General features: G+C 52.8%; 1 protein-coding gene across 2 annotated transcripts in view; it reads right to left on the bottom strand.

Moving 5' to 3' along the window:
* SNX9 (sorting nexin 9) overlaps positions 1-25,851 on the bottom strand; it is a 44,887-nt gene extending 19,036 nt beyond the window's left edge. Inside the window, exons 1-10 of one of the 2 annotated variants that reach the window (XM_012723479.1) lie at positions 25,769-25,851; positions 23,083-23,157; positions 21,611-21,736; positions 14,792-14,884; positions 11,593-11,758; positions 10,432-10,582; positions 7,814-7,898; positions 5,701-5,826; positions 5,467-5,584; positions 390-520 (exon numbers count right to left, since the gene is read on the bottom strand). In XM_012723479.1, the coding sequence (XP_012578933.1) occupies positions 390-520; positions 5,467-5,584; positions 5,701-5,826; positions 7,814-7,898; positions 10,432-10,582; positions 11,593-11,758; positions 14,792-14,884; positions 21,611-21,736; positions 23,083-23,157; positions 25,769-25,846 (1,149 nt within the window). In that variant the 5' untranslated portion in view covers positions 25,847-25,851. The remainder of the gene's footprint in view (positions 1-389; positions 521-5,466; positions 5,585-5,700; positions 5,827-7,813; positions 7,899-10,431; positions 10,583-11,592; positions 11,759-14,791; positions 14,885-21,610; positions 21,737-23,082; positions 23,158-25,768) is intronic. The other variant, XM_012723482.1, reaches the window with a different exon arrangement.
* Between the last annotated feature and the right edge of the window lie 1,339 nt (positions 25,852-27,190).

Raw genomic sequence — 27,190 nt, 5'->3', positions numbered from 1 at the left:
ACGGTCCAATGCCAGCTCTGCTTTGCCTCCATGGCACGGTCGCGCCGGCGGCGCAAGTGCGGGGCCGGCTCATTGGCCCCGGCGCCCACTCACACGACCATCGCCCGCAGCGTTGCGGGACAGGAGCGTCTGTCCTGCTTCTGACAGTATCTAGGGAAATTCCCCAGCTAGCACATTTCCCGCTGAGCTGGGCCAGCCCGTCCTGGGGTGGGAGATTGGGGGGTGGGTGGGCCGCTGGCGAGCAGCACCAGCGCCCCGGGGTTCGGGCCCACCCCTGTTGTCTTTGAATAAAACAATCAGGGAAGCAATGGAAAGCCTTTCAGGTATAAACCGGGGGTGAACGAGCAGTTCTCAGTAGCCTCTAAGACTAGTGTAATAAAATACTGTACCTTTTCATCTCGGAAACTTAGAAATTGCTGGAAAACCTCGCTTTCTGAGATCACGGGATGACGGCACATCCTGCTCATCCACGCCTGCAGCCTCTCCATGCGCATTTTGATAAACTCCTCTTCAAAGCGACCTGCAGAGATGCCAGAGTGTCAGCGGTGGGGGGGGGGATAGGCCCTGGAATTCCCACCTGGGCAAGCCCCTGTGACCGAGCAATCACGGCCCTGAGAGGTCACCTCAAGGGTCCTTAAGGCACTTGACAAATATTTTCCCTCGATATGAAAACCTTTCTTATAAAATAACATTAAACCAATTCCTGTGTGACTGTATGAAGCCCTATAAGCTAGAAAGAATGAATTGAAATTTAGTAAGTAACTCTTACAAAGCACATGGAATTCCTGTGTGTCTCAATGCAATACAATCTCAGATGCACATCTGAATTTAGTTTATTAAAGGCAATTCAGGACTAAACTTCTGTCCATTTGGTTTAATCTACAGCTAAAAACACAAAAAGCAGTTTTTCTATAGATATGGTGTGGAAGCTGCTATCTCAGAACTTACGACCATCCTGAAACAGCTCAGTGAGAGATATTTCCATTTTAAAAGGGGAAAACTAGTCAATTAAGCCTGCCACATCATACATGACACAACACTGCAACTATTAAGCCTGACTGAACAAAACTGCCATCATGCAAAGGTTCCAGAGACGGCGATTCCGGCTGCAGCCAGGGGAGACGACTGCTCCGTCGAAGGCCGCGGGCTTCAGGAGAGGGCAGTGGAACGCGGCTCGGCCTGCAGTGGGCTGCTCCCCCCAAACGCGGGGAGCTTGCTGAGGAGGAGCAAGCTTCCCCGTGAGGCTCGGCTCCCTTGCTCTGGGGACCCCGGACCCCTGCAGCCAGCGGCAGGTGGAGTCAGGGGCCCAGCGGAGGCTGTGTGCAGAAACACTGAGACAGGGCGAGGCGGGGGCGCCGCACCCTCCCAGCCAGCTCGGGCAGGCGGCAAACACGCTCAAGGGAAACAAAGGGCCCCTGCAGGAAAAAGCCAAAGCTAGCCTGAAACGGCACCGTCACGCGGCACGCGCCCCCACAGGCGGAAGCACGGCAGAGGCCAGAGCCTGCCTGGGCGAGGTGGGGCGGCACATCCCCTAGCCAGGAGGAGGGGTGAGCTTCGGAGGCCAGGCTTCAAAGCAGACAGCCCTCGCTGAGCTCAGGGAGACAGGCTTCTGCGATTTAGGCAGGCAAGGTGTTTACACACACAACCCAGAAACGTCGACCTTCAGTGAAGAAAAACCAGACTCCAGAGATGCTAAAAAATTTTCTCTAAAATGTTTAATTTTCAAGAAAAAAAGAAAAGAAGAACTGACCCAAACGGAGGGAGGAAAAGGCAGTAACAGTCACGATCTCTAAGTGTCCCCAGATGCTGAGCTTGGCAGACAAACACAGCAGCGCACAAAGCAGCTTTCAGGACCATGTTCCCAGAGCTAAAGTGAGCCATATTTTAGAAAATTAAAAATAAGACAAGACATTACAAATACAGATTCTCCAGGCAGCAGAAGTTACTTATTTTGTTTATAAGAACTGGGGTGTAGGCCAGAGGTGTGGGGGGGTGAGAGGATCTACTCTGGCTGTTGCTGCATAGCACTGAGACTTAACCCCCAGGCCACCAAGGAGGCCCAAGGAGACAGTGACATACCTATATAAATCAAATGGGTCTCCCTGCTGGTGACAAGCTAAGGCCAGCCTCTGCGACGCCGGGGAGCCGGCCCACACGGCACGGCAGACCTCGCCTGTTCTGCCTGCTGCTTCTCTAGCCTATACCTCAGTTCTCATATGTATACATAAATATATCTTTTTTAAAAAGGAGAAATCAGCCAAATTACAGGGAGAAATGAAGAACAGCAGACATACGTGGGCTACTATGCTCCTGAAACCTCTAAGTTTAGGGAAGTTACAAATACAAGGTCAACACATGAAATCAGTTTTAGCTCTAGATGCAACAAACAACTGGAAATCAGAAACTAAAAAACAGTGTATGTCAGCTACAGCACAGCTCCCCACTAAATCCTAACAGCAGACGTGCAGGTCTGTTATGAGAAAGACAGGCCACACCTGGGTAGTGCGAAATCACACCACCGAACAGAGGATTTAACCAGAAAATAGAAAGATCCTCAAAATTCAACCACAACAGAAAACCTGATACAAAATGGTCAGAAAGTCTGTGGCTGAAAATGAGCACGTGAAAATACGCTTGAGGCCACTGGTTGCTGGGGACACGCACAGTAAAACCAAGACGAGATTAATACTACACACCTGTGAGGACTGTTGAACTAAAGGAAACAGACACATGGAAGTGTGAGTGAGGGTGGGAGCCCCTGCCCCTCATCCATGCTGGCGGGGACCCTAAAGTGGCCCAGCCTCTGTGGATAAGTCTAACAATTTCTTAAACATCAAACTCTGGCGGCCAAGAACGCGCCAGCACGTCCCAGGGACACGCTGAGAGAGGAAGAGTCACAGAGCAGGTCTGCCAGGCGAGACTCTGCTGCCCGGCGAGCAGCCCTGTTGCTCCGCATCAGCAGCAGTGAGCAGCATGACCGCTGCATGACAGCGGCAGGAGGAGCAGGGCCCAGGGGACAGAGGGTCATCAGCCTCACGGGGCGCGAGAGGGGCCATGTCGGCCACACCCACAGGGAGGCCTTCCGTGCAGGTGCTCAGTGTGATTCCCGAGCTGCTCCAGACCGCCTCAGGCCAAGGCCACACAGTCAGTCCAGGGCCCCCTTGGCCCCGGCTGCCTCGTGGTGTCGGCCATTGTCTCAAGTGGTCACGCAGGAGGCCTCATCCCGTCCTGCACACACTCACGGGTGCACAGAGACCCTCAAGTGGTAGAGTCCACATCAAATGAATGTTTGTACACCTACCCTGTGACCCAGTCAGTCCACTCCTAGGTAGTGACCCATAAAAATTTTGTTCATACAAAGTTGCACATGTCAAAGTTTACAGAATCTCTCTTTATAATCACCCCAAACTGGAAACCCGAATGTCTGTCAAATACTGAACACACACGCAAACGTGGTGTGCCCCATACACTGGGCGCCTCGGCCGTGAAGTGAAGGACAGTGCAGGCATCTAAACTGCATTGTGCTAAGTCAAGAAGCCGGACTGGAAAGGCCATGCACTGCACACTTTCACTCACAGGGACACCCCGAAAAAGGCCCAAGTACAGAGAAAACCGTTGCTGCCTGGGTCACAGCGGGGCGGAGGGCTGACTGCAAAGGGTTCGCACAGGGAGTTCCCGGAGGGGTGGGGCGCCTGCCTCCCGGCAGTTGCCAGACCCTTACCACTGTCCGCTCAGGGAGATAATTCACTGTGTGCAAGTGAAGGACCAGCCTGAACTTCCCGTCAGAAGTCATGAGTACACACGAGCACAATGTCTTTGAGTAAGAGGATCACGGGCCCACATGCCAGGCAAAGGTTACGCGTGGCCATGTCCCTGGTCGGCAGCTCAGGCCAGCTGGGTGGGAGGCCTGGCCTCTGCGTGTACAGGCAGAGACGGCGCTCTCGCTGATGGCCACATGGAGACACTCGTCCCTTGGAAGAGCTGCCACCTGGCGGACAGAAAAGACCCCGCGAGTCAGCGCCGTCCCTCCGGCTGCGAGGGATCACACCGGAAGTCTATGACCCACCCACCGGTTCCTACAAATGGCGATTGTTGGTCTCCCTGAACTTTTTTGACACAGCAGGTTTATTTCCAAACCAACTTCAGGTTTTTGGTTTTTGCAAGGCTCCAAAGAGCCTGGAAACTGTGGGAAGGAGGGATTTTCATTTCCCCATTTTCAGTGAACCTCACTGAGGTTCTTACCAACTCTTGGCTTCCAGCCAGGAATAAAGGCAGTCCTTCAATATCAGTGCACAAAGAGCAAAATCTATGCACAAACCACGCCGACCGAGACTCTCCGGGCCTGATTACCGAGTCCACAGTCGTGGCACGACATCACCTCCTTGGGGTTCTGTGTGCCCGCTCTGGGCTTACATAACCATCACCTGCGGCCCCGCGAGCAGGGGCCAACGAGGGCAGGGGATAAAGTGGCCTCTGTGCGGCGCGGGCTGGGCACGAGTCCCAGTCTGTGAATCAAGCGCGACTTTCTTTGCCGAGGGGCTGCTGCTTCCTTGCTTTTCTGTGCCATCGCCCTGGCTTCAGGCCTCAATTTAAAAAATCAAGAAAAGCCAACAACGAAGGACAGAAGCAGAACTGTGATCTATGAGGCTTTACACGCCCGAGTGCCCTGACTCAGAACGACAGTGGGGAAACCCGAGAAGCCCCACAGCCTGTGTCGTGCCAGTCAAGTCGCCGAGGATACGCCAAACTTGGGAACAGATGAAAACGCGGAATATGGAGCGGAGCGGAGCTGCAAATGAGTTTTTGTGGAAAGAAATCTACAATCTTCGAAGCAAGCTGTGATCAAAGCGACATGAATGACAGACGGGAGGCGCTCGAGGAAGGGAGCGCAGGGGCCAGCCCCCGACCCCCGCCCGGGAGGGGTGAGCAGCCCCCTGCTCTCCATGCTGCTACGGTGACTTCAAGGTGTTGGAGTTTTCAAAATAACATCAAATGAAAACATGACTTAAAGTGTCATGGAGAATGACGTCCTTACTCTGAGGCTGCCCATTCGGGCACGAGGGCAGCCTGAGCGCTTATATGACCGTCGCTTTTAGCAGTCAGAGCTGAGCCCGCACACGTGACCCCTGCAGGGGGCAGATGGCACATAGTCTCTCAGGCATCACTCGGGGTGCACAACTTTATTGCCATTGTAGGCTATCTGGATCTGGAGCATCCCGTGAAAAGTCACGTTTCTTTTACAGGAGAGGGTGAGTGATACAATTATAGTGGGTTCTCTCGCGTTCATGATATGTACACAAAGTTCTCTGTAACATTCCCGCGAGGCACCGAGGCTGACTTCTGAGCCCACTGCAGTGTGGAGCCAACACAGCCACACACCCGGCCCCGGGAAGCAGGGGAGAGGCGCTGCCACCTGACGGCCATGAGGACACACATGTCACCCTGAGTCCAGCGTCACACACTCACCTGTGACCTGCTTATCTGGAAGAGAAGGGATTGGAATGGCAGACCCGAACTTAACCAGGAGACGCTCATATAGCCAGTCAAAGTGCTTATACCGGTGGTTTACGGATCGATTAGTGTTCTACGAAACAAGGGGAAATGAGAGAGTTATCAAGGCCAGTTCCAGAAAAGGAAGAAAAATGCAAACTGCAGCTAATGATACAAGCACGATTCTGTTTTTGTGCCTTGGATACTCACAGTGGGAGTTAGCTGATACTCAATATAGCTCTTCAGACCGTACATCTTGGAGCCTTTCTTGGGATCTGCTACCAAACAATCAAACGTAGAGGCAGGATAAACCCACATCGGGCCGTAATCGCCAATCTACACAGCATTCCGGGGAGAGACACTTTGGTTACACGAGGAACAGTAAATAGAACTGATGTGAGGTACCTGAAGGAGTCTTTCCAGAACTGAAGAGAAATGCTCTGGAGGCCCCGGCTCTGGACAGCGGCACAAACGCTGCTCTGCTGTGGCCGGCTCCCGGGGCAGCGTGGCCTGCACGGCCGCACCCTCTGGGGGAGGCCGGCTGGCACACAGCTCCTCCCCAGCCTGGTCTAGCCTGGCTGGCATGGTCATAACAAGAAGGGCTTTTAAAAGTTCCAACTCTCATGGATCTGCAGTAAAACGCAAAAATATACTCTGACGGCTCAACAATGCCTCCCAGTTTCGTGAACTCTTCATTTTCTGAACACTTGGTCCTAATTTAAGGTAGAAGGAGGGAGGGAGAGGAGGGGTGGGCTGTGAAAATCTGGGGGTCAGTGGGTCAGGAAGGTAACTGGGACCCAGAGAATTTTAATGCTGGGACAAGAGGTGGTGCGACTGTGGCCGCTAGAAGGGTGCCCGGGTGGGAAACGCTCTTAAAGCTGCAGAGGTGGCATCTCTGCGAGGCTCTGGGGACCTTCCTCCAGGGCCTCGCCAGGCGAGGAAGCTGATCCAGCTTCCTGATGGCCATGGTCCACATTCTGTTAGTGGGTAGGGTTTCTGTGCCTCTTACTCTCCTTTTCTGAAGCTCAGTGACCTTCTCCAGTTTTCTCTCCCATGAAATAGGCCCACAGGGCGCGTGGGCCCAGCTTTCTCTCAGACTTAAACCACAGGTCCCTCAGCTCTGGGTCACCATGCTCACGCCTGAGACAGAGTCCCCCGGGGGGACCGAAGGGCAGGCTCATGGCTTTTAATTCTGTGGGGTTTTAAATTTAGTGGAAAGAACAATGATATAGGCCCAGGAATTTTTTTAAGTCTGAAAAAAGAAAAAAATTAAATCTCCAACCACTCAGAAGATAATTTTCCCAACTCTGCTTTGAGGGAACGGGGGCAAAAGGGCTGCTGCTCTGTCTGGAAGTTTCGAGGATTTCAAGCTCTTCGAAGATGTAGACAAGTAACAGAAAGTGTCCACTATCGCCCCTGCAGCTTCGCCCAGTCTCCAGAATGTGGGGCTGCAGATGCCCTTCTGCCTGAGTCCACGTGATCACGCTCCAGGCGTCTGCCCTCGTCTGGAGGCACAGGCCAGCTCCACAGTCAGGAGACAGCCACAGCCTTGCCACCAGAGGGTCATCTGGGGGCGCTCAGACACCCGTCAATAAAACAATCGGGAGACACCAGAGCACCTGTCTCATGCCAGACGCCCCTGTGGCGTCACTAGTCCGGCTATCTGTGGTCCTCCTTGTGCCAGCTGACTGCGGGAGGAAGGCCGAGAATGCCCACAGAGCCTGTCTTCCACATGGGCAGCGGCCTCAACATTCGAATGGGGTTTATTAGCTAAATGTATCTTGTAAAAAGTACTTGATGACGCTGTAGAGGAGTACATTTAGTACAGAATATAGAGTATGGTTCGGTTACTAATATTCTGGAAGATAAAATATAGAATGCAAGGCAATACCATGACAAGCAGCAACATATGCGCTTTAGTCCTCTTAAAATACTAACACTGGCCCTCCCTGGGTGCGGGGCGGGTTAAAGCGCAGCACTGGGAAGCTAAAGCCACTTCAGCATGAGTTTGATCCCTACCCCAGAGGTGACCCACAGGGCGCGGCAGACCTCCCCTGACCGGCCCGCTGCTCCCCTCAGCAGTGTACTTCGTCGCTCTGCGAGTTCTGCTCCCCACTCTGGTGAATCCTCCCACTGCCCCTGCACCTCTGGCCTGCACCCCAATTCTGTACGTATAAATAAAAAAATCTTTAAAAAATATATACTAACACCTACTGTCAGTCACGTGGAGCAAGAACTGTTGAAAAGCACTTTCCAGCTTTAAGGTATTATAAGAGAGCCTGATGAGAAACAAAGCAAACAAATTAAAATGAAAAAAACTTACCATGATGGGAATTCTCTCTTTGGGCTTTACTAGCTGCTTGGCCAACAAATACTGCTCTGTTCCAGGTTTTGCGAATCCAGGGAACCTAGCCATGAAGATACATGCTTGTGAGCAGTGTCGTCTTCTCCTTGTAAGAATTCTGTCACCTCTACACTTATTTAACACCAGCTTTCACCTTGTTCGCTCTTTCGGGTGTAGGAGAACTAGGAAACTCTGGTAAATGAAACTTAGTGTAATCAGATCATTCAGCGGCCGATCCATCCCTTCACTGAACTGCCTGGTGAGAGTTTACCTCCAGGATATGTGATGTTTACAGGTGCTCTCTTGGCCTAACGGATCTGGAACACCTACCACCACAAATGTGAGGAGTGGGCCCGAGCAGCTGGCTCTGGGAAAGCGTCGGGCACAGGGCTCGAGTGGCCCCCAGGTGACCACCACATGTGGCATCTGTGCCACACTCAAGCTGCCACTCAACACCTCCCTCCCGGAGGCCACAGGTCTGGCCAGTGTCCTTTGGAACTGCAGTCAGAACCAGCTTATGAGACATCAGAAAAACCATCGTCCTTAGCAAAGAGACCCAAAGGGTTATAACAAGCCTGACCACCTCTAGAAATCAAATCTACATGCAAAGGAAACAAAATTGGAGAAAAGCTGGAATAGCAAGTGGCCAGCCAAATGGCTACTTCTAAAGAAGTTTTGGGTTTTAGTATTTTTCTTGATACACAAGGAACATTTTAGAAAGCAAAATACCTAAAATAGAAAACCAGATATTTTTCCTACCAACCCCCCCTCCAACACACACACCTGCTGCATCTAGTTTCATTCATATCCTCAATTGAAGGCCAACGTAGCACTTGTTTCCTCGCTCCTTGACGGCCTCCTCACCGCCTTCCTTTGGGCGCGGCAGACGCACGCACGAGGAGCTGCCCCACAGGCCTCACGAGCGGCTAGCTTGGGGCCTTTCAACAAGCCTACACCTCTGGCTGGAAGTGCTAAGGGAAACTGTGGGGCTTTCCAAGGCCTCCAGCGGCCTGGAGCTGAGCAGAGGCCGGGCCTCGCCCTTCTGAGGTGTCCCCTGAGTGCAGCAAACTCCAGGGTTGAGAGGCACTCGATGAACAAAATCCCAAGAGCAGTGCAATTTATTAATTCTCTGAGTCTTATCAAGGTGGAGTCTTGCAATGCTTCAATTTCTGATCTCCTTTTCAGTATGTGACTCATGTTAGTGACTGAAAATCAGCTGTTACAGAAAATGGATTAACTGCTGAAAAATATCAACACTTTAAATGTTTTTCTAAGCGTCACAGGTGTGAGTCACTTCTGCCGTGGGCTGGAGTGGAACTGAAACCCACGGGTCCAGCTGGCCGCACAGACACCGCCCTCTAGGCTGATGCGATCTCAGCCCGCGCTGAAGTTTTGCAGCAGAAAGAATTCTTTAGTAGAGCCAACCTTCACTGGAGGGGTGAGGAGAATAAGGTTCAAGCAGGTCCTCCCATTTCCCCTGGTGGAGCAGCTGGGCACAGGCCACGAAGCCAGGCCTGGCACCTCAGGACCTCACCCTGGGCAGCCCCAAAGCTCCAGTCACTGACGTTCCTAGTCTCTACTTCCTTTTTCCATGCTGGGGCTAAGAGGCTTGCTCCATTTAAAGGGGTTTTAAATCTATTTTATATTGAGGCTTGAAGATCTGAGAGTTAAATACTTGCATACTGAGAACCTCAAATCTTTAAGAAAAAGGACACTGTCAACCTGAGTATTCCAGGTGCAACTGAGCCTGGACACACAATGGAAGGAAGCAGGGAGAGGCTGAAAAATGAGGCTGAGGCAGCTGGGTGTGTGCAGGCCAGAGGCTTTCCAGACAGACTGGCATTCTTTGATACCTGCTTTGATTCCGGAATTTGGAACACTAACAACTCGTATTTTTAGTAATTTTAATACTACTGTGAGAAGAGAACTGGCAGGTTCTCGAGGATGCCATGAACACTGATGCTGCCTCCTCAAAGCTACCCTGGTGTAAACCACAGGCTCACTGGGGCTCTCCACCGGCGGCTCTGTCCTGTTAAGCAGTCATCTCTAAGTGCTGTCAAAAACACCCTGGCATCTGCAAATACTGTTAAAGGCATTTTTTGAAACCAAAGTGGAACGAAGCCTTAAGCCACGAGCACAGCTGCTGAGCGCCGGGAGAACGGGGCCCTGGGGCAGGCCGGGCTGCAGCCTGACCAGTGTATTCTAGCACCTGTGAGCCCAGGCAGCTCTGAGCTTCAGGTTTTTCCACAGTGAACAGAGACTGTAGCTACCATGAGGGGCCATGAAGTCACAGGAGAAAGCACGCGACCTCCCGGCACAAGGCCTGGCACAAGGCAAGAGCCCAATCAACACTAAGACATCTGAGCGCCAGCCAGAGCGTGCGAGCCCCCTCCACGCCACCGCTCGCCGTCCGTCACCACCAGCTTCCCTGCAATGAAATCTTAAAGCATCATGGAGTCGATAAAGGCATCATCAAAAGCTGTCCGGCAGATTGTTTGAGAGCTGCTATCTCACGTTACGGTGGAAGAGTAACCTAAATCCGCGCCCCAGCTACATTCAAGAGGGGCGCAGCCATACCCCCGCCAACTCCCACGCACTTGTTCAGCGGCAGCTTCATGGACGAGGTGCCGGCCCGGCTGTTCCCCCGCTGAGCGCCACCCGCCTCGGCAGAGTCTGCGTCCTTGAAGTAGGGGGAGGGCGACTTGGGGTCGTCCCAGTCTTCGTCCCAGTCGTCGTCATCGCCGGTCGCTGGAGGCGGACAGGTTGAAAGCAGTGACTTGTTTGCTGACGGCCTCGGCTCGCAACCAGACAGCAGACGGGCAAGGGAGCAGTGCGGGCGTGAGCCCTGAAATCAGGGAGCTGGGGGAGCTCGGGGGGCGACAGCTGTGAGGGGACCTGGGTGAGGAGAAGGTGGCGGGAAGGAAGGAAGGAAGCAGCAAGCTGGGGCGAGGGGGCGGGCGGGCGGGCGGCCTGAGGCGCAGAGGGGCCTTGACAAGAAACAATGACAGGCCGCCAGCTTTTCATCTGATTTCAGAGCAGATATCAATTTCTTGACTTCTGAATTGTTTCCCCTTCTCTGCACTGCTCTTCTGCCTAGGTTTTCCTGGGAATAGCTCTCAAGACAGGGAGCTGAGGAAAGGCAGCTAACTCAGAGGTCATGGGCCAGTGGGCAAAGACGCAAATCCGTGCACCAGGTTAAAGCGCAGGACTACGAGGCTCTCCACAGCCACTGCAGCAGGAGCTGGGGCCCCACCCTGAGTGACCCACGGGGTGCAGCAGACTCTGTCTCCCGCTGCTCCCCTCAACAGTGCGCTTCATCGATCTGCCTATTCTGCTCCCTGCTCTGTCTGGTGGATCCTCTCACCCCCAACACCTCTGTCCTGTACCCCAGCCCTGTATGCATAAATAAGTAAATCTAAAAAAAACTAGAAGCACATTTGATCTGCAAGCACATTTTTGGGGTCTCAGGTTTTAAACAGATGTGCTCACAGCTACAGTTTGCAATGGGAGGATGAACAAATCAAGCTGTCTGGGCTCCCTGTGCTGTGGCCAGGCCAGAAGGGCCGCCCTTTGGCCCTCCACTGTCTGGCTCAGCCCCAGAATGTAGGGGCTGGAGGGGTTTGCGGGGGGGGGGGGTTCAGAAGGTCCACCGCCTCATTTAGATGCAGGAGGGGAGGTTGCTGTGTGCATGAGAGCGAGCGCAGCTCCGGGAGAGGCCACCCTGACCTCTGAGGGCCTCCCAGGAGAGCCTGCCTCACCTGGTCCTTGGTAGGCCTGGGGGTGGCCGAAGGCTGCGTCCCAGTTGTTGGAAGTGTTCCTCTGGGCGGCCGTCCCCTCCGGCCTGGCCCCCCAGCTGTCCGAGCCGTCCCAGTTCCCGGGCTTGGCTGCATTCCACGCCGACCAGGGGTCACTGCCCCCGCTGACCTGTCATCAGGGGTAAAAAGAGAAAATGTTTGTGACTTTAGGAAGTGTCACTCAATTCTCTAAGAATCATATGACAAATACAGGAGGGTGCCGAGAGGTTGGCCACAGATTTAAAGGACTTAAAATCAAGTAATAAAATGGTACAGACACGCAGATGGACACTGATGTTTTGCCAACATCTCCGGAAGTTTAGAGCCAGCAGCACACTGGGGTGCGTGGCTCCCTCCCGCCTGCTCCCCAAGGGACCGAGCCCCAGGGGTGCCAGCGTTCCCTCCTGCTGAAATACCTGACCTGCGGGGCCTTGGGGCTCCCACCGTCACCTCCTTCCCCTTAACACATATTTCAGAGGCTCCAAGTGGATGGATACCAATGAAAAAGTACACTTTTTACTAAAAAAAAAAAAAAAATCCTGACAGAATAAAAGGTACTTTGGCTGTTTTGTGTATGTGTTTTTTTTCCCCTGGAACATTCCCTCTCTTGCTGTAGCCTGCATCCTGTTGGCAAATCTTTACAAACATGACCAATTGGAAATCTCCTCTTTTATCACTGACTCTTTAGTCCCCCTTTTGCCAACCTCTGGGGACCTCCCTGTTACATCACAACTACCAAGTGGCTCACACAGCCTGCCACGTTCTGCCTCCCTCTGAACACGCCCTTCCCACGCCTGGGCCTGGGCCCGACCCCTCTGCTCTCGACCCCAGGAGCCCTGTCCCTTCAGCTGCGCCTGCCCGTCACCTCTGCTCCCACACCAGCTCCAGACCCCCGGGGTGGTGCCATCTTTCATTTCTCTTCCTTCCGTCCTTTTATGGCACCAAACCCCTCAGCCGCATGTAATCAGAGACCCCAGGCCCCAGGCCCATGGGACGAAGTCCCTAAGCCTGATGAAGACCCTGGCTCCCCCTTTACGTTCTTTACCCTCACCGCTCCCTACTGACGCTGCTTCAAGCTTCAGTCTTCCCGACTTGCCCACATCCTCACCTCGCTCACATCCTTCTCTGTTATGTGCAAAGCCACCTTCCTTGTCGCCTGAACTGTGACATCCTGTCCCACTGGGGGCTCTGGTCTGGGAGGAAACGCCTCGTAAAAGTGGCAAGGACGCAATACTTAAAACAATTTGGTTAAATATGTTCTGGATTATTCGTATGAAATGCACTTTCTTCTTTGTTAGACGTCTAACCTTCATGTCATTTTACCAAGAGGTAAACTGATATTTTTCTTCATGTACGCTAACTAGAGTGCAGTTTACTATGAAAATAAACTGCAGTGATCACAGAGCAAATCACTTCCAGCACCTGACATAAGCAGATTTTGTGACCTGACTTCCAAGTCACAAAAGCATCAGCAGGTCGTGTGGGAAAGTTGAGCAGACAGAGAGGCACAGATGGACAGGTGCGTGCGGGTGCCGTGTTAGTGGCAAAGCCGAGGCTTCTCTTTATGAAATTAGCTTCACATTCCGACACTTAAACTTTTAACAAAATGTTGGGAAACCCCAAAAGCAGAATCCGTCTCTACACGCAGTCTTCTGAACTCTGGAAGGCCCATTCGGGGCCACGAGAAGGGCGACCAGGGACCACCTGCCGCCGCGACAGGCTGAGGCGGCGTGCTCCTAAGTCCCAGCTTAGTGCCCCCCTAAGCGCTCACACTGGGGTCTCTGCTACCAGCGCATGTCCACCTGCCTGCGCCAGAGCTGGCTGGTGATGCGCTTCTGGGCGAATCAACTGCTCCTTGAGGTCAGGAGCAAATGTGGCCAACATGCCTGTGACTGCGCAGATGTGAGCGCCCTCCTGTCCCCCTCGATGAGTTACTGGGCTTTACATTGCAGACTTGCTAAATTGTCTCCAGCGGGAGGACTCGCAGCCCGAGGCCGAGTCTTCAGAGCGCAGACTGGTATGCACCTGCTGGAGAGCCCGGGAGCCCACTGACTGGCCAGTGGGTAGGAACTCCTGAGAGGAGAGCCCAGGAAAGCTGGCCCCCTGCAAACACACAATATGGGGTCTCCTGCAAGGCTAAGGACGCTGTCCCCTGTATGAGCTGCAGGAGCTGACTCCAGTCAGCCTCATGTGGGCACAGCTGTGAGAGCGCAGGCCCGAGCTGTCAGCTGGGCTCGCACCCCAGCTTCACCGCGGCCTGACTATGTGACCTCGGCAGTTCTCGCCTTCGCTTCACGTTTCTACCCTTATAAAATGAGCACAGCAACTGACTTCCTGGTAAAGGTTTTGCAAGGATTCAACAACATATCGCCCTAAAGCATGGACACCACGCCTGGCACACAGGAGGCCTTCACAGAGGCTACTGCGTGGGGACTCGTCCAGGATCCAAGGCTGAAGGCTAACAGTTCTTCGAGTAAATCCCCATGGGAGCGCCACACCTACCAGCTCATGGTACAGACGGGCTATGCTTCCAAGCGGTGCAAGCCAGGTCGTGTTAACAGGGAAACTTTTGATCGGCGAGGTGACAGTAGGCACTTAGACACTTCCTACTCCGCAGAAGATCTGATTCCTTCAGACACGAGACGGAGGAGGAAGACACATCTCCCCGCCACGTGCAATGTCACCTCCTGTGCGCGGGACTCAGTGCTGCAGGGAGCCTGGCTCCTCTGAGCCCAGCACAGACTGCACCCCGGGCGCTGCCGATCTGCCCCTCCGCCGGCTGAAGTGTCCGGGACCCTGCTGCTCCTCAACTGCAGCTGCCCGCAGGGAGCCAGCGGTGCTCCCCTCCTCTCCTGTGCACCGCGTGCTGTCAGCATCTGCTCCCCTCCCCTCCTGGTGCCAAACCCTCCCGAATGGGGGCGGAAACCCTCCATCAGACCGGGTCCAGAACAGGTCCACCCACCTACCAAGTCTCAGGGACAGCTCAACTCAGTGCTGCAGGCTATGTCCACACGCTCGCCAGTCCCTTGGCTGCATCCTGTGTCAGTGGGCCTGGGAATGCCTCGGGGACCTGCCCTGAGCCACCGGCTCGGGGCGGGGTGTGGGGGGTTACTCTGAGGGGTTTGAAATGTTTCTTTCCTCTTGCACTGAGTCTGAGTTTTACCTTATTTGTGGAGGAAGGAGGAGAAGGAGAAGATGAAGAAGGTGGGGACTGGCCGAGACGCTCGACACAACCAGCCTGGGCCAAAACATCCACCTTGAGACAAAAAGGCTGCTCAGTGAAAGGAGGGAGGCGGGGCCGAGCTCCCCAGAAATCCAAGCGTGCCACTCAAAACCGCATGCAAAATGCAAAGCCCCGGCCTGGGGGTCCCTGTGGGGGTGCTGGGGCAGCATTGCCACACCAGGGCTCTACGTCCCCAAAATCAAGCAACACGGAAGCAACGGCACAAGCCGTGCGGTGAAAGAATGCAGGAGGAAGACCACAGGTGACCCTTTAAAGACATTAAGCTGTTGGATCTTTTGCCACTAGGCGTGCCAGAGAGCCAGAGGAGCTGAGCAAAGTGACCTGGTCCAGGCGAAGCCAGAGCGAGGTGTCCTGCCGGCCCCCACCCCACGCTTGCCTGGTGGCCGTGCTGAGCGTGCCACTGTGAACCCATCGCTGTGGTCAGGAGGACGCCCTGCAGCCCGTCTCCAGGCCTCGGGGCCCAGCCCACATCCCCAGGCAGGGGCCATCTGCCTCCAGCCACGGGGGGCCCACAAACGCACAGGGTGGACACAGCGCCCGAGGATGCACGTTTCAGGTACAAAGCACTCGAGTGGGGCATGTCTGAGATACAGTTAAACTGGCCCTGGAAAGCGATTAATCCACTAAGTAGCCAATTAAGAGGAGGAACTGAGACCCAGGTAAGCTTCCACCTAAGATGACCAAGAAACTCCAAAACACTTGAAAACTTGGCCGACTGCTGAGGAAGGACCTAATCCCTTCTGGAGAGACCGGCCAGCCCACAAGTCAGGGGTGGGGAACCCACACAAAGATCCAGGCCACAGAGCTGGGGTCGGGGGCGGAGGCCAGCAGGGCCGGCTGAGGTGGCACCAGAGACCCGGCAGCGGGGGCCAAGGCCAGGGCACGAGAGTCTGAGAGCACAGCCGCTGGGCATGACAAGGCTGTGCCTGGATGTTAGGGCTGGCACCAAATGAATGTTCTAGTCCCATCTTAAAAGCTTAAAAATCTGAAAAGAATAAACTGTTTCCCAAGTTTGAGCTTGTCAAAACAAAGCTCGAGCATTATGGGAATAACAGACATGTAGGCATCCACTAGAAAATGACCAAGCAGGAAAGGAACAGGAAATCAAGAGGAAAAATCAACTGACTGAAGCAGACCCTGCAGTGCCACAAATGACAGACTGGCAGGACCCAGGGTCAGAAAGTGCTGAGGCTGGGAGCTACAGAAAGAACCCGAGATGCTTCCAGGGTGGCAGTGCTAAGCATTTCCAAGGTAAAACAACTGAGTGGACTGAAATACAGCTAATAAGTGTAAGTCCTTGGGTCCAAAATAGCAGCAAGAGACAAGTGTGTCTCTATTTCGTGGCTACTAAAACACCTTTGAAAACCAACAAAGGGAAGCATTAGATGTCTAGAAATTCCAGCTGAAACAGTTCGAGAACATCCTGGGGCTGGCTGGGAGCATTTTAATTTGTTGGCTACTGTGTGACATGTAAAGGTTACAGGCAGCACACATGATTCCTAGTGTCCTGAGTGTAGCATCACGTGGATGGGTGTGCAGAGATGATCCCTACCAAGGTGTAAACAGCAGTGGATGGTAGGAATGTGATGCTTTTTTTAAAATTCTTTAATTAATTCTTTTTTAATTTTTTAAATTCTTTTTAAAGAAAGTAAGAACAGAGTCTGCTACTGCTGAGCAGAAAGACGACAGCCTCTGGTCTTGTTAGGGTTTGGGTTTTTGTTGAATTCTGCTTCTTAGGTGACATTCATGGGGGACCTGAATATGTAAGACCTAAGTTCATAGTCTGGCAACAAGTAGCAACAGGAAACGCAGGGAGCTCGTCTGGACAGCGCTGCTGCCATCAAGGGTCGTGGGAGACCAGGTGTGTGTTCTTACGCCCAAGAACAGCTTTCACTGCACAGATCAGGAGGATGACCGGCCTGGGCAACAAGGAGACCCCGCGGGGCCTCAGTGGGTGATCCGGGCTTGAGAACTATTTCATGCAGGGGCTTCCTGGCAAGCCAGCAAACAAAGTACAAAGATGCCCAGAAGATCGCGGTAAGCGGAGGCTGTGCCCACCTGGCTCCTTCCAGAGGCCGTCCCCAAGCCCACTGTGGGCCCTGGTGCTAAACACGGGGAGAGGACTCCCTAACCGGGCTCACTACCTGCTGTGGCCATATTACCTCGGGGGCCCGGGCCCTGTAAGCATTCGAGGGCCTGCCTCTATCGCCCTGTGAGGAAATTCTGGCTGTGTCTTAGTCACCTTCTCTAGCTGTTCGTTTTGTTGTCATTTAACCGGGTGCATCACGCCCCTACAGCTAACAGTGGTCTCCTGCTAGGAAAACAGGATTCCGTAAACAGAAACTTGAGGGAAAGGCACAAATAAATGGAAAATTAGCTCTTTTGTAAAGGCTGAGTTTATTATGGGGATGATTATTTTTTTCTAGCAATTCATCTGCACCACTAGACACCAAAGAAGGCCTTTATCTGACATTTCTCATTCACCAAACACTTAATAACCATGTGCCAACGATGTTAGGAGGGGAACAGAAAGCAAATAGTGACTTCCATACCCAAGAATATTTTCAACCAGTTTCAGACAAAGATTTAACTCCTTTTCTCAAAAGGGCCTACAGAGAGCATACAATTCTTTGTAAAAATTCTAACTGTGCCAGTTGAAAATACAGGAGAATTTGTAAATGTTCTTATTTTCTAAGATATTTTGCTCAGAGGACAGTACCCAATTCTACTTCAGAGAGCCATAGGTAGAAACACAAAACATATCCCTCCTTCTAAAATAAAGCTAGCTTACATGAACAGTTTGCAGTCAATTAGTTCCAAACAGTCTAACAAATCTATTGTTAGTTCACATTCTCAACTCACAGACAGATGCCAATTCCAAGTATTTATTTCGTATATTAAGAATATTAAAAGAATAACATTTGCCTTTAAAAATGGGTACTGCCTACATTAGCTTAAAGAGTTCCTTTATTGTGGTAAAACTAAGTCTTAAAATATCAAACAGTTTGATGCCAGAATTTGCTTCCAGAGAAATCTAAAAAGGGCCTTCAAGCTGGGCCTTGAAGGGGCCCTCAGGTCGCACCTTTAAGGTAGAAACACAAAAAAACCCTTCGTTTTGATCACTTAATTCCGGTTGGGCAAAAACAAACAACAAAGCACCCTAACCATTCACCAGCAGCATCTCTAAAAGGCTCGGGAGGCCTAAAGATGCCCCCGGCCAGGCGGGGCAGGTGGCCTAGCGGGCACAGGGCCGCAGCCGGAGCTGCTCTCCACGAGGCGCTGCGTGGGACAGCTGGGGACCCCTCCCGCCTCTGACAGAGCCAACACACTTGGTGGCTCGTTCAGGGCAGCAGTGTGTGAGGCAACCCAAGAGCGGCCGGGGCAGGAGGGAGCTCCCCACCGGGGCTGGAAACCGGCAGAGGCCTGGGTCAGCGCAGCCCTGTTGGGCCCCTCCCTTGCCCAGTCAGGGTCCTGGCAGGAACGGCAAGGGGGTGAAGGAGGGACATCCCAGGGAAACACACACAAGAGCTTCAGAGGGTGAGGGGTAGGCGGGGCCGAGAGCAAGCCGAGAGAACACCCATGACGAGAGGGGTCTGTGAGGAAATAATCTACATGGCTGCAGAGGATCGAAAGGGAGAGGCTGGACCACAAAGGGACTGAGGACAGCCCCGGCAGTGAACAGGGGAGGAGAAGGGGCCTTTGTTAAGGCCCCTGGGCGTCTGGCCCTTCACACGGGCCGCCCCATCAGCCTTCGGCAGCACAGCCAGGCTGGCAAGCTGGGGCTGACCCGCAGCTTCCGTCCTCTCCGTGACGCTAACACGCTGGGGGTGAGAAGCTGCACAGAGCGAGCCAGAGTCGAGAGGAGGGGTGTAGTGTGATAACAAGCAGCAAGAATGTCAGCAGGAAGAGCAGCAGTTCATTCTGAACGTGCCTCTCTCCCAGTGTTTAAAGAAGATAAAATAAAATGGAGTGAGAGGCTTTCAGACAAAACACGTAGCTTTGTAATATAAGTTCAATCCCATATTCTCTTTAAAATGTACAAGCAAAAACTCTCAATTAATTTCTTTAAAGGGAATATCCAATGAGGCATTATCTGTGAGTTTTTCTTAAAATTCTCTCCTGACAACCTTTTTAAGAATCAAGGCAACGATGCAATTTAAATACTCCAAGTGGGTAAAAGCAAATTAGGGCAACTACCAGCAGGTGTTCTCTAGTGACTTCTGAGGTTCCTTCAGCTGACAGATTTATGCTGGCTGCCTCGTCACGGACATGAAATGTTCCCGAAATTATGAAATACCTGATAAATACTAATAATGAAACAAATATTAGTCATTAAAAATGACTCTTCCAGGAACTGCAGTTGGCCAACAGGCCCATGAAAAAAAGCTCAACATCACTTATAATCAGGGGAATGCAAACCAAAACCAGGTGAGGTACACCTGACGTCAGTAAGAATGCCCCCCATTAAAAATTCTAACAACAAATGCTGGCCAGGATGCGGCAAGAAAGGAGCCGCTGCCCTGCCGGTGCTGATGCACTCTGACGCAGCCGCTGAGGAGAGCTGTGCGAAGACCCTCAGACACGGAGCCACCAAACGACCCAGCAAGGCCACTCCTGGGAGTCTACCCCAGGGACACAAGAACACTAATGCTAAAAGAAATCTGCCTTCCTGTGTTCACTGCAGCTAGGATATGGAGGCAGCCTAGATGCGCCAAAGCAGATGAGTGGACCAAGAAGACGTGGCGTGCAAACACAGTGGAAGGCTACTCAGCAATCAAAAAGGATAAAGTCATGTCATCTGCAGCAACAGGAATGGAGCTGGAAGGGATCATGCTCAGTGAGACAAGTCAGAAGAAAAAGGAAATTATCAGATGGCTTATTCACAGGAAGAACACGGGGAGCCCGAGCAGCGGAGCAGGGAGAGAAGAGCCCAAACGAGCAGCAACCGCAAATCGGAGACATTCGGCGGGGTGGGGCGGGGTCAAACGGTAGGGAGGAGCCCTGTCAGTCATGACATGGGGACTGCCTTGGTGGGGGGAGCGGGGGGCGGACGCGCCCAGTGTGCCTGACAGGTGAGACGCGGCCCCTCTGGCAAGTGTGCCCTCAAACAACAGTGTCCTGGGGGACGAGTTGCCTGAAGAGTCAGAGACGCCCAGCAGGCAGAGCCCGGGCAAAGCAGGACTGTTACTGACACTCACAGACAGAGAAGGGGCCGGCCTGCGAGCCGGCGCAAAGCTGCCCCAATCGTGGCCCTCTGGGTCCTGACCACATCTTCGTGGTGTCTCTCGAATCCCAATTTTGGCCTAGTTAGGCCTGTCCTGCGTCCCGGATAACAGACAGCATAGATGGCCACTGAAAAGTAAGCTCGAACCATTATTATATTTTGCTGCTTCCAAGTTCTGTTCATTTTTTCTTTGCTTTCAAAGGCTGAGTTAGTGACAGCCAACTTAAAGTGGATCATGTGATCTTCTCATATGATCTCCTCATTAGCCCCAAGAAGACTCAGCCCCACACTGTGCACTCAGCACACTCAGCGCCAGGATGGGCTTCAGCAGGGAGGGCCTGCCCAGCCCCGGCTTCTGCTGTCCCGCGGTAACTGCGGGCCGGAACTGGGGTTCAAGTAAAATGAGATTTCCATCCTTTGTTGCCTTTCCTTATTTCACTCCTTCTTGCTGAGGCCAAGCCCGACTCCTCCTCCATGATGTCTGCTAGCGACCTGGGCTGGTTTTGCTCCCCGGACATCTGAGCCTTCAACCGCAGGGCCCTGGGGCCAGGGCCGACTCCACCCCTGCAACCATGGAGCAGCCCCCTAGCGGGCAGGGCCGGCCGGGCCACAGAGGAGAGGGCTCAGGCTGAGACTCGCCGACAGCGAGCAGGGTCCGGCTCCACTTCTTCACCTCTCTTCCCGAGCGCGTCACTTCCTGGACCAGGCAGGCAAGTGGCAAGCCGTAGGGATGCTCATCGTGATGACAGCACTGCCTGAGTCCACACGTGCCGGACACAACAGGTTGTTTAAAATGTACAAGACCTCACAGATGACCAGCGCTCTTGGACAGTGAAGACATAATCATCCCGTAAGCCAACAGTCAGAGTGGTGTGACACCAGGCTTCATATAACGTTTAACGGGCTCCAGAGTAAAAAATGTAACTTATCAAGAAACAGCAGCCTCTGCGCCTGCAGACAGCAGCAGTGGCCTCTGCTGTCTTCTCACTCTTGCTGCTGATCCTGAACGCTGGACAGCCACCGAGCATGACCTGACTTGCTCCGTCACCCAACCCAGCTCAGCTGCCATCAGTTACTGCAAAATGTCAAGTATTTCTTCAAATGACCCCACTGTTCCACATTTCCTGGGAGGACGCAGCAGGCACCCCAGGAGTGGCACAGCTGCCTCTCCTGGACCAGGCGGCCCAGCCCAGGGGCGTCTGCCGGGCTTGGACACCGTGTCCTTCCAGCATGACCACCAGCCTCAGCAGCAGGCCCATCTCCATCCTCACCAGTCTGAGGCACCGACCTCTGGGGACCGTGTTCACTCCGCCTTCTGGCTTATGACCCACCGTGGCCACCATCACTAGCAGGCTGGACAGGCGAGTCCACTGTTAATGCCCGGGAATGCCAAGCAACAGCTGCCAGTGCCTCTGCCGGCGCCTGGGGAGCGGCAGCAGCTAACCCACACCGCAAGCTCCCGCCACGCAGCTGGCCGGGACACGCAGCCCTCCCGCGGGATGGGCCACACTGACCTGGTTATTACTGCCCGCAGCTGACGAACTGGCCTGAGCCGTACTTGCTGAGAGGGAATCCAGGAAAGCTTGGTCGGCCACTGAGTTTCCACACGAAAACTGATCTTTTCCATCATTGGGCAAAACCTGAGGGAGGAAGGAACCACAGTTATGTGCTCCGACAGGTGTTATTTCAGATCAGCTACGGACAGGCGAGAACCGCGATCTGCCAGGGACGGGGTGTTGCAGTTTAAACGGGAGGCCAATCAGCGACATCCGTCCTGACCACTCTTCTCTACATGTGCAGTGCCAGTTTTACTTAAGGCTCCCAGTTTGTCTCCTTCTTGTCAATGTTAGAATCCTGAGCACACATTATCTGAAGACACAGGCCTGGTCCCGTCTGGGGCTTGGGGTCTGTGAGCCTCTGGGTTGGAGAAGGTGGTGCGGCCGTTTCTGAGGACTGTCTACTGTCTACTGGAGGGTTCTCCAGGGGCTCAAAGCCCCCACCCCACTTTAATCAGGAACAACAGAGAGGCCCCCACCCCACCCCAGGACATGAATATGCCTTTATCATTCTCCATCTCCTCCAACAACTAGGCTCTGGGTCACCTTAGTTTGTTGCTGCTGCTGCTGTTTTCTGGACAACCTTTGTTCCTTTCTATCAGGAGAGAAGGATAAGCCGGGCGTCCAGTACCCCATTTTGAGTGAACGTAAACCACCACGGGGGAGCGCCAGGAGGCTTTGTCTGCTGTGTGTCCCAGCGGGGAGCTGGCAGCCGTGCCAGAGAACACAGCTCAATCCAACCAAGAACCTGAGTACCGGGGGCAGGGGGCACTTGCCTTGGTCAGCCCCGAGGAGGAAGGCCAGTCAAAGGATCTCTCTGACTTCTGTTAGTGTGATGCTACGCAGTTAATACTTATCAGACAGTGTGAGTGAAGGGGAAATAGGGGCTCTCATGCAGAGTAATTAGAAGTTGCTCATTTCATTATCTGATGTCTTTCTTGGAGCGTGGGCCTTCACAATATCTGTTAGTTCTTAGTTCTACTTAAATACATTTTCTGCAACTAGCATGTATTACTTTTATCATGGAAATTTTTTTTTAAAGTTGCCATTTTCCACTTTGCCCTTGGAAGCTGATAATTAATGAAAAAGTGTTTGACAAAGACCAGCGTTAACAAATAACAGCTCTGGGCCTCCCTGGTGGCATAGGGGTTAAGTCTTGGCGCTGCGAAGCCATCACAGCACCTGCAGCAGTTTGAGCCCTGGCCAGGGGGTGACCCACATATGCACAGCAGACCGCCTACCTCCCTCCCTGCTGCTCCCCCCAAGCAGTGGATTTCAGTCACACCACCTGTCCTGCTCCCCACTCTGTCTCTGGTGAATCCTCTCAGCCCCCCAGAACCCCTGCACCTTTGGCCTGCACCCCAGCTCCTGGATGTCTAAATAAACAAATCTTTACATTAAAACATTAAGAAGTACATGACAGCTCTCACCTGAACATAGTCCGTGGGCACAAGTCCTCTCTCTCCCCTGCTGTTTCTTCCTTCCAGCCACCCCCCACCAACGTCCTAAGAAGTTTTGAAAAAAGGGAAAAGATCAGAGACGAAAATCCCACAGAAATTTTGCTTTGGGAATTGTTATACAATTGTTGAGCTCCCCCTCCCCCACAATAGAAATAATACTTAAAATTAAATTAAAAATTAAATTAAAAATTAAAAAATTTTACACCTTTTTACTCCAGAAAATGGTATCTAAAAATCAAGAAAAAACAAAAATCAACAATAAGTGATCAAAGGTGGAAAAACAGCCCGCTGGAGGCTTCATTTTGCACGGACACACTGCTGTGGGTGCCGGCATGGGGTGCGGCCGGGTCCTCACCCGTGGGACCCACGCCAGAGCCCGCCCGACCCATGGCCTCTCAGCCCTCAGGATGCCGTGCAGGGACTCGTGAGCGCAAAGCAGGCCTGGGGCCTCTGCACACCTCAGCTCACCCTTTTTCCAGTAGAGCTGCTACGCGGAGGGCCGCTGGGTGCCTCGACGACAGGCGAGGCGCAGCCCCCCCTGAAACCCTCGCAAGGCCAGCCCACGCCAGCAGAGCACACAGGTGAGCGAGGCCACGGGGCCCCTTAGCCCTGGTTGGCCGGAGGTGGGGACACCGAGCGCCTAGGTCGGCCCTGCTGGCCTGCAGACTCCTGAGCGTGGACAACGGCTGTTTCATTTGACCTCTGTCTGTCATACAGGGAATAAAAGAGACCGACGGCTGCGCGGTCCTCGTTCTCCCTGGATGGACTGCTAACAACTGAAGCGATAAAGCACTGCTCTCCAGGGCCCATTTTTCAGTCTACTGTCTCAGCCTCGTCCCATGTTTCCCCTCCCGAAACAGCAAGCGTTGTCGGTGCAAACCATGCCTACTTAGCTGGTGACTACTTTCATATGGACAACATGCTCTCTTCAAAAATCACTTTAAGCCACATCTCTGCCCATTTTTTTAATCACAACAGCAACTTAAAGACAAATTACTAAATAAAAAATGATGTTTCATCTAAAAGGTAGATGAGAAGATAAAAGAATCTTTAATCTTTCCTGTGATTAAAAATAAAATCTAGTTGGCAGAGTACCCAAAATGCCATGCACTTTTTCTTTGCTATTTTTTTACATAACACTTTCTACCCAGGAATTCTTTGTGTATCTAGTACATATAAAACCGGTTTTTAAAATATCATCACAATTAAGGAGCACCGAGGTGACATCGCTCCACCTCCCGTGACCTCTGGGCTCTGCACCTCTGCCCCAGCTGCGGGAACACTGGCCTGGACTGGCTGCTTCCTTATCCTGCTGTCTCTCCACCCCCCATAACGCTCTTCACACGCTCATTACTCTTGAGGTGACCAGCGAGCAGGCCTGTCTCAGGCCCTGTCTTCAGCTCTGCCCTTCCTTTAAAAACTGATGCAAAAACTACAGGTAGAGTTAATTATTTGCAATTCGTTAAAGGCTACATACCTAAAAACAAGCTTACTTTATCTTTCCCGAGAAGCTCTCCTGACCTATCTTAATCAATCCACCATTCTCTTGGGTGCAAAGGCCAAAACCTTCAGTGACCTTTGCTACCTTCCCACCAAGACTATCTAATCAAGCCCTAGCCCTGGCTCTAATTCCACAAAGGTTTCTGCATCCATCTTCAACTCCTACTAGTCCCTCCGGTGGTCATGTCTCCAGACCCAGCGCGCCAATTCACGCCACAGCTTCTGCCGGATAAGCTCCCTGGAAGCGCAGGCCCCAGCATGCCAGTGCCCCAAACAGCCGGGCAGAACCTTAAATGACTGCGCCATTGCCTGGCCCTCGGTCCTGTGCCCAGCTCTCCGAGTCAGCTTTCTTAGCCTGTCTCCACTACAGAGACCTACCCCAGGCTCATGGGACACTTGTTTTCATGCTGTGTCCCCAGGAGAAATGAAAATGCAGAGTTAGAGGCCAAACAGATGTGACTCTGAACCCTGGTCTGTCAGTGGCCAGCAGAATGATGTTGGGCAGGTTACTTTACTTCCCCAAGTCTCATTACCCTCACTTGTAAAATAGGCATTAAAAGCACCTGCTTTCTGAGACTGGGGGCGGGGGTGAGGGGGGTGGTGGAATACAGCAAGAACAGGGCAGAGCGCTCCCCAGGCTCCATGCACAGTGCCAGCGCATGTTGGCCAAGGCCTCAGACACACCTTGTGTCTCTGCACCTCAGTTCTGCTAGGACATTGTCTCCCATTCCTGGCAGGTGGAGCCTCATCCAGCCATCTTTTGGGGGCTTCAATTTCTCATATGCACGTGAGATTCTTATTCCACCATCAATACTTGATAAGCAATAGGAAATTCACGTGGGTTTGAAGGAGTGACTGACTTAAAAAGTACAATCTGGGTCCTCCCTGGTGGCACAGCACTAAGAAGCTAAAGCCACTTCCGAATAAGTTTGATCCCCGCCCCAGAGGTGACCCACTGGGAGCGGCAGACCTCTCCTGACCCGCCTGCTGCTCCCCTCAGCAGCGTACTTCATCAGTCGCCCTGTTCCGCTCCCCACTCGGTCTCTCACCACCCCTGCACCTCTGGCATGTACCCAGTTCTGTATGCACAAATAAATAAATCTAAAAAAAAAAAAAAAAAAGCACAATCTTTCAGATTGAAACAGGGCTCCCTCACCGGATTGGTGACTGTGATGATTTCTCCTTCATTGACTGTCAGCTCATTATTTCCAGGTTCAGCAGCGAAATCATACATAACCCGAGCCTATTGGGAGTGAAGAAGCAAAGAGTTACTACACATGTGAATGTGTCAGCAGGAACGAGCCCTCCCACAGCCACTTTGTAAGCGTGCTCCATGGGCAAGGCTTCCCGACGCGGCTACGGCTGCTCTGGGGAAGGGCAACAGGCCCCGAGGACGGATCAGCCCCCAGAGTGGCCGTGGCCGAGGAGCTCCCAGCAGAAGAAACTCTACAGAGCACCGGAATTTTTATGCAAAGTTTTCACTATCGGTGAAATTGATGTGTTCTTTAAAAGTGTTTTTCCTAAAATAGGTTGATTTCCTTACCCGAAATAAGATACACTTTGAAAATGTGTTAATTTGTTAATTAAGGAATTTGCCAAATTCCTCCATCTGGCAAATTTCTAAGACAAATAGGAGTGTAAAAAGAAATTAACTTACTGTAAATATATAAATTCCCAAGAAACAGAGTAACTTTTAAGAATAACATTGAAAAGAGAGACGGAATCGAAAGGTGCCAGCCAGGCTCACAGGGCTCCTCCCCTGCCCCACTGGCCCCAGGCGGCTCCTCCTACCCCCCACTGTGGGCACAGTCCAGGAAGGTCTCTCTGCGCTGAGGTCGGCTGCCAAACGCTGGAGACGGGGGTGGCTATCAGAAGCCTTCTCCCCAGACTCACCAGACCCAAGCCCCTTTTGAAGCATAAGAAAGAACCATTGGTCACAGGCGCTTTGACACCTGGCATGGTGTCACATGGCACTCAACATCACCATTTCCAGGGCCCGTGCAGCGGGTCCTCTTGACGACAGACACCCTGCAGTGCGGCTCGGCCCTGCTTCTCGAGCTCACGCGCGCACGCTTGCTTGGGTTTTCCCAAGCCAAATGGCTGCATCACACAAAACACTCGAAGGTGGCTCCTTTAAACAGGGTGGTTTTCTTTTCCCCCAAAGGGCCATCAGCAAACACCCTGGGGTCACAGCCTGCAGTGTAAAATCCTCCACAGACAGACTGACAGTGAACAGGTCTGGATGGCTTTAAGGAGAACACTTATATGACGCGTGGCTGGCTGTAATTTGCTTTAAGATGATGAGCTAAAAAGTTATACAAAAGTCTAATTGTAAGAAACTGCAAGTCCTCCCTGCTGGCGCAGCGGGGTAAAGCGCAGCACTAAGAAGCTAAAGTCAAGTCCACATGAGTTCGATCCCCGCCTGCCCCGGAGGTGACACACATGGCGCGGCAGACCTCTCCTGACCCGCCCGCTGCTCCCCTCAGCAGTGTACTTCGTCCATCTGCCTGTTCTGCTCCCCACTCTGTCTCTGGTGAAGCCTGTCGCCGCCCCTGAGCTTCTGGCCTGTACCCCAGCT

Source organism: Condylura cristata, unplaced genomic scaffold (genome assembly GCF_000260355.1).
Source record: "Condylura cristata isolate star-nosed mole 26May11 unplaced genomic scaffold, ConCri1.0 scaffold00001, whole genome shotgun sequence".
NCBI lineage: Eukaryota > Metazoa > Chordata > Mammalia > Eulipotyphla > Talpidae > Condylura > Condylura cristata.
The sequence above is the reverse complement of the archived record's forward strand: the minus strand, read 5'-3'. Positions and strand labels throughout refer to the sequence as shown.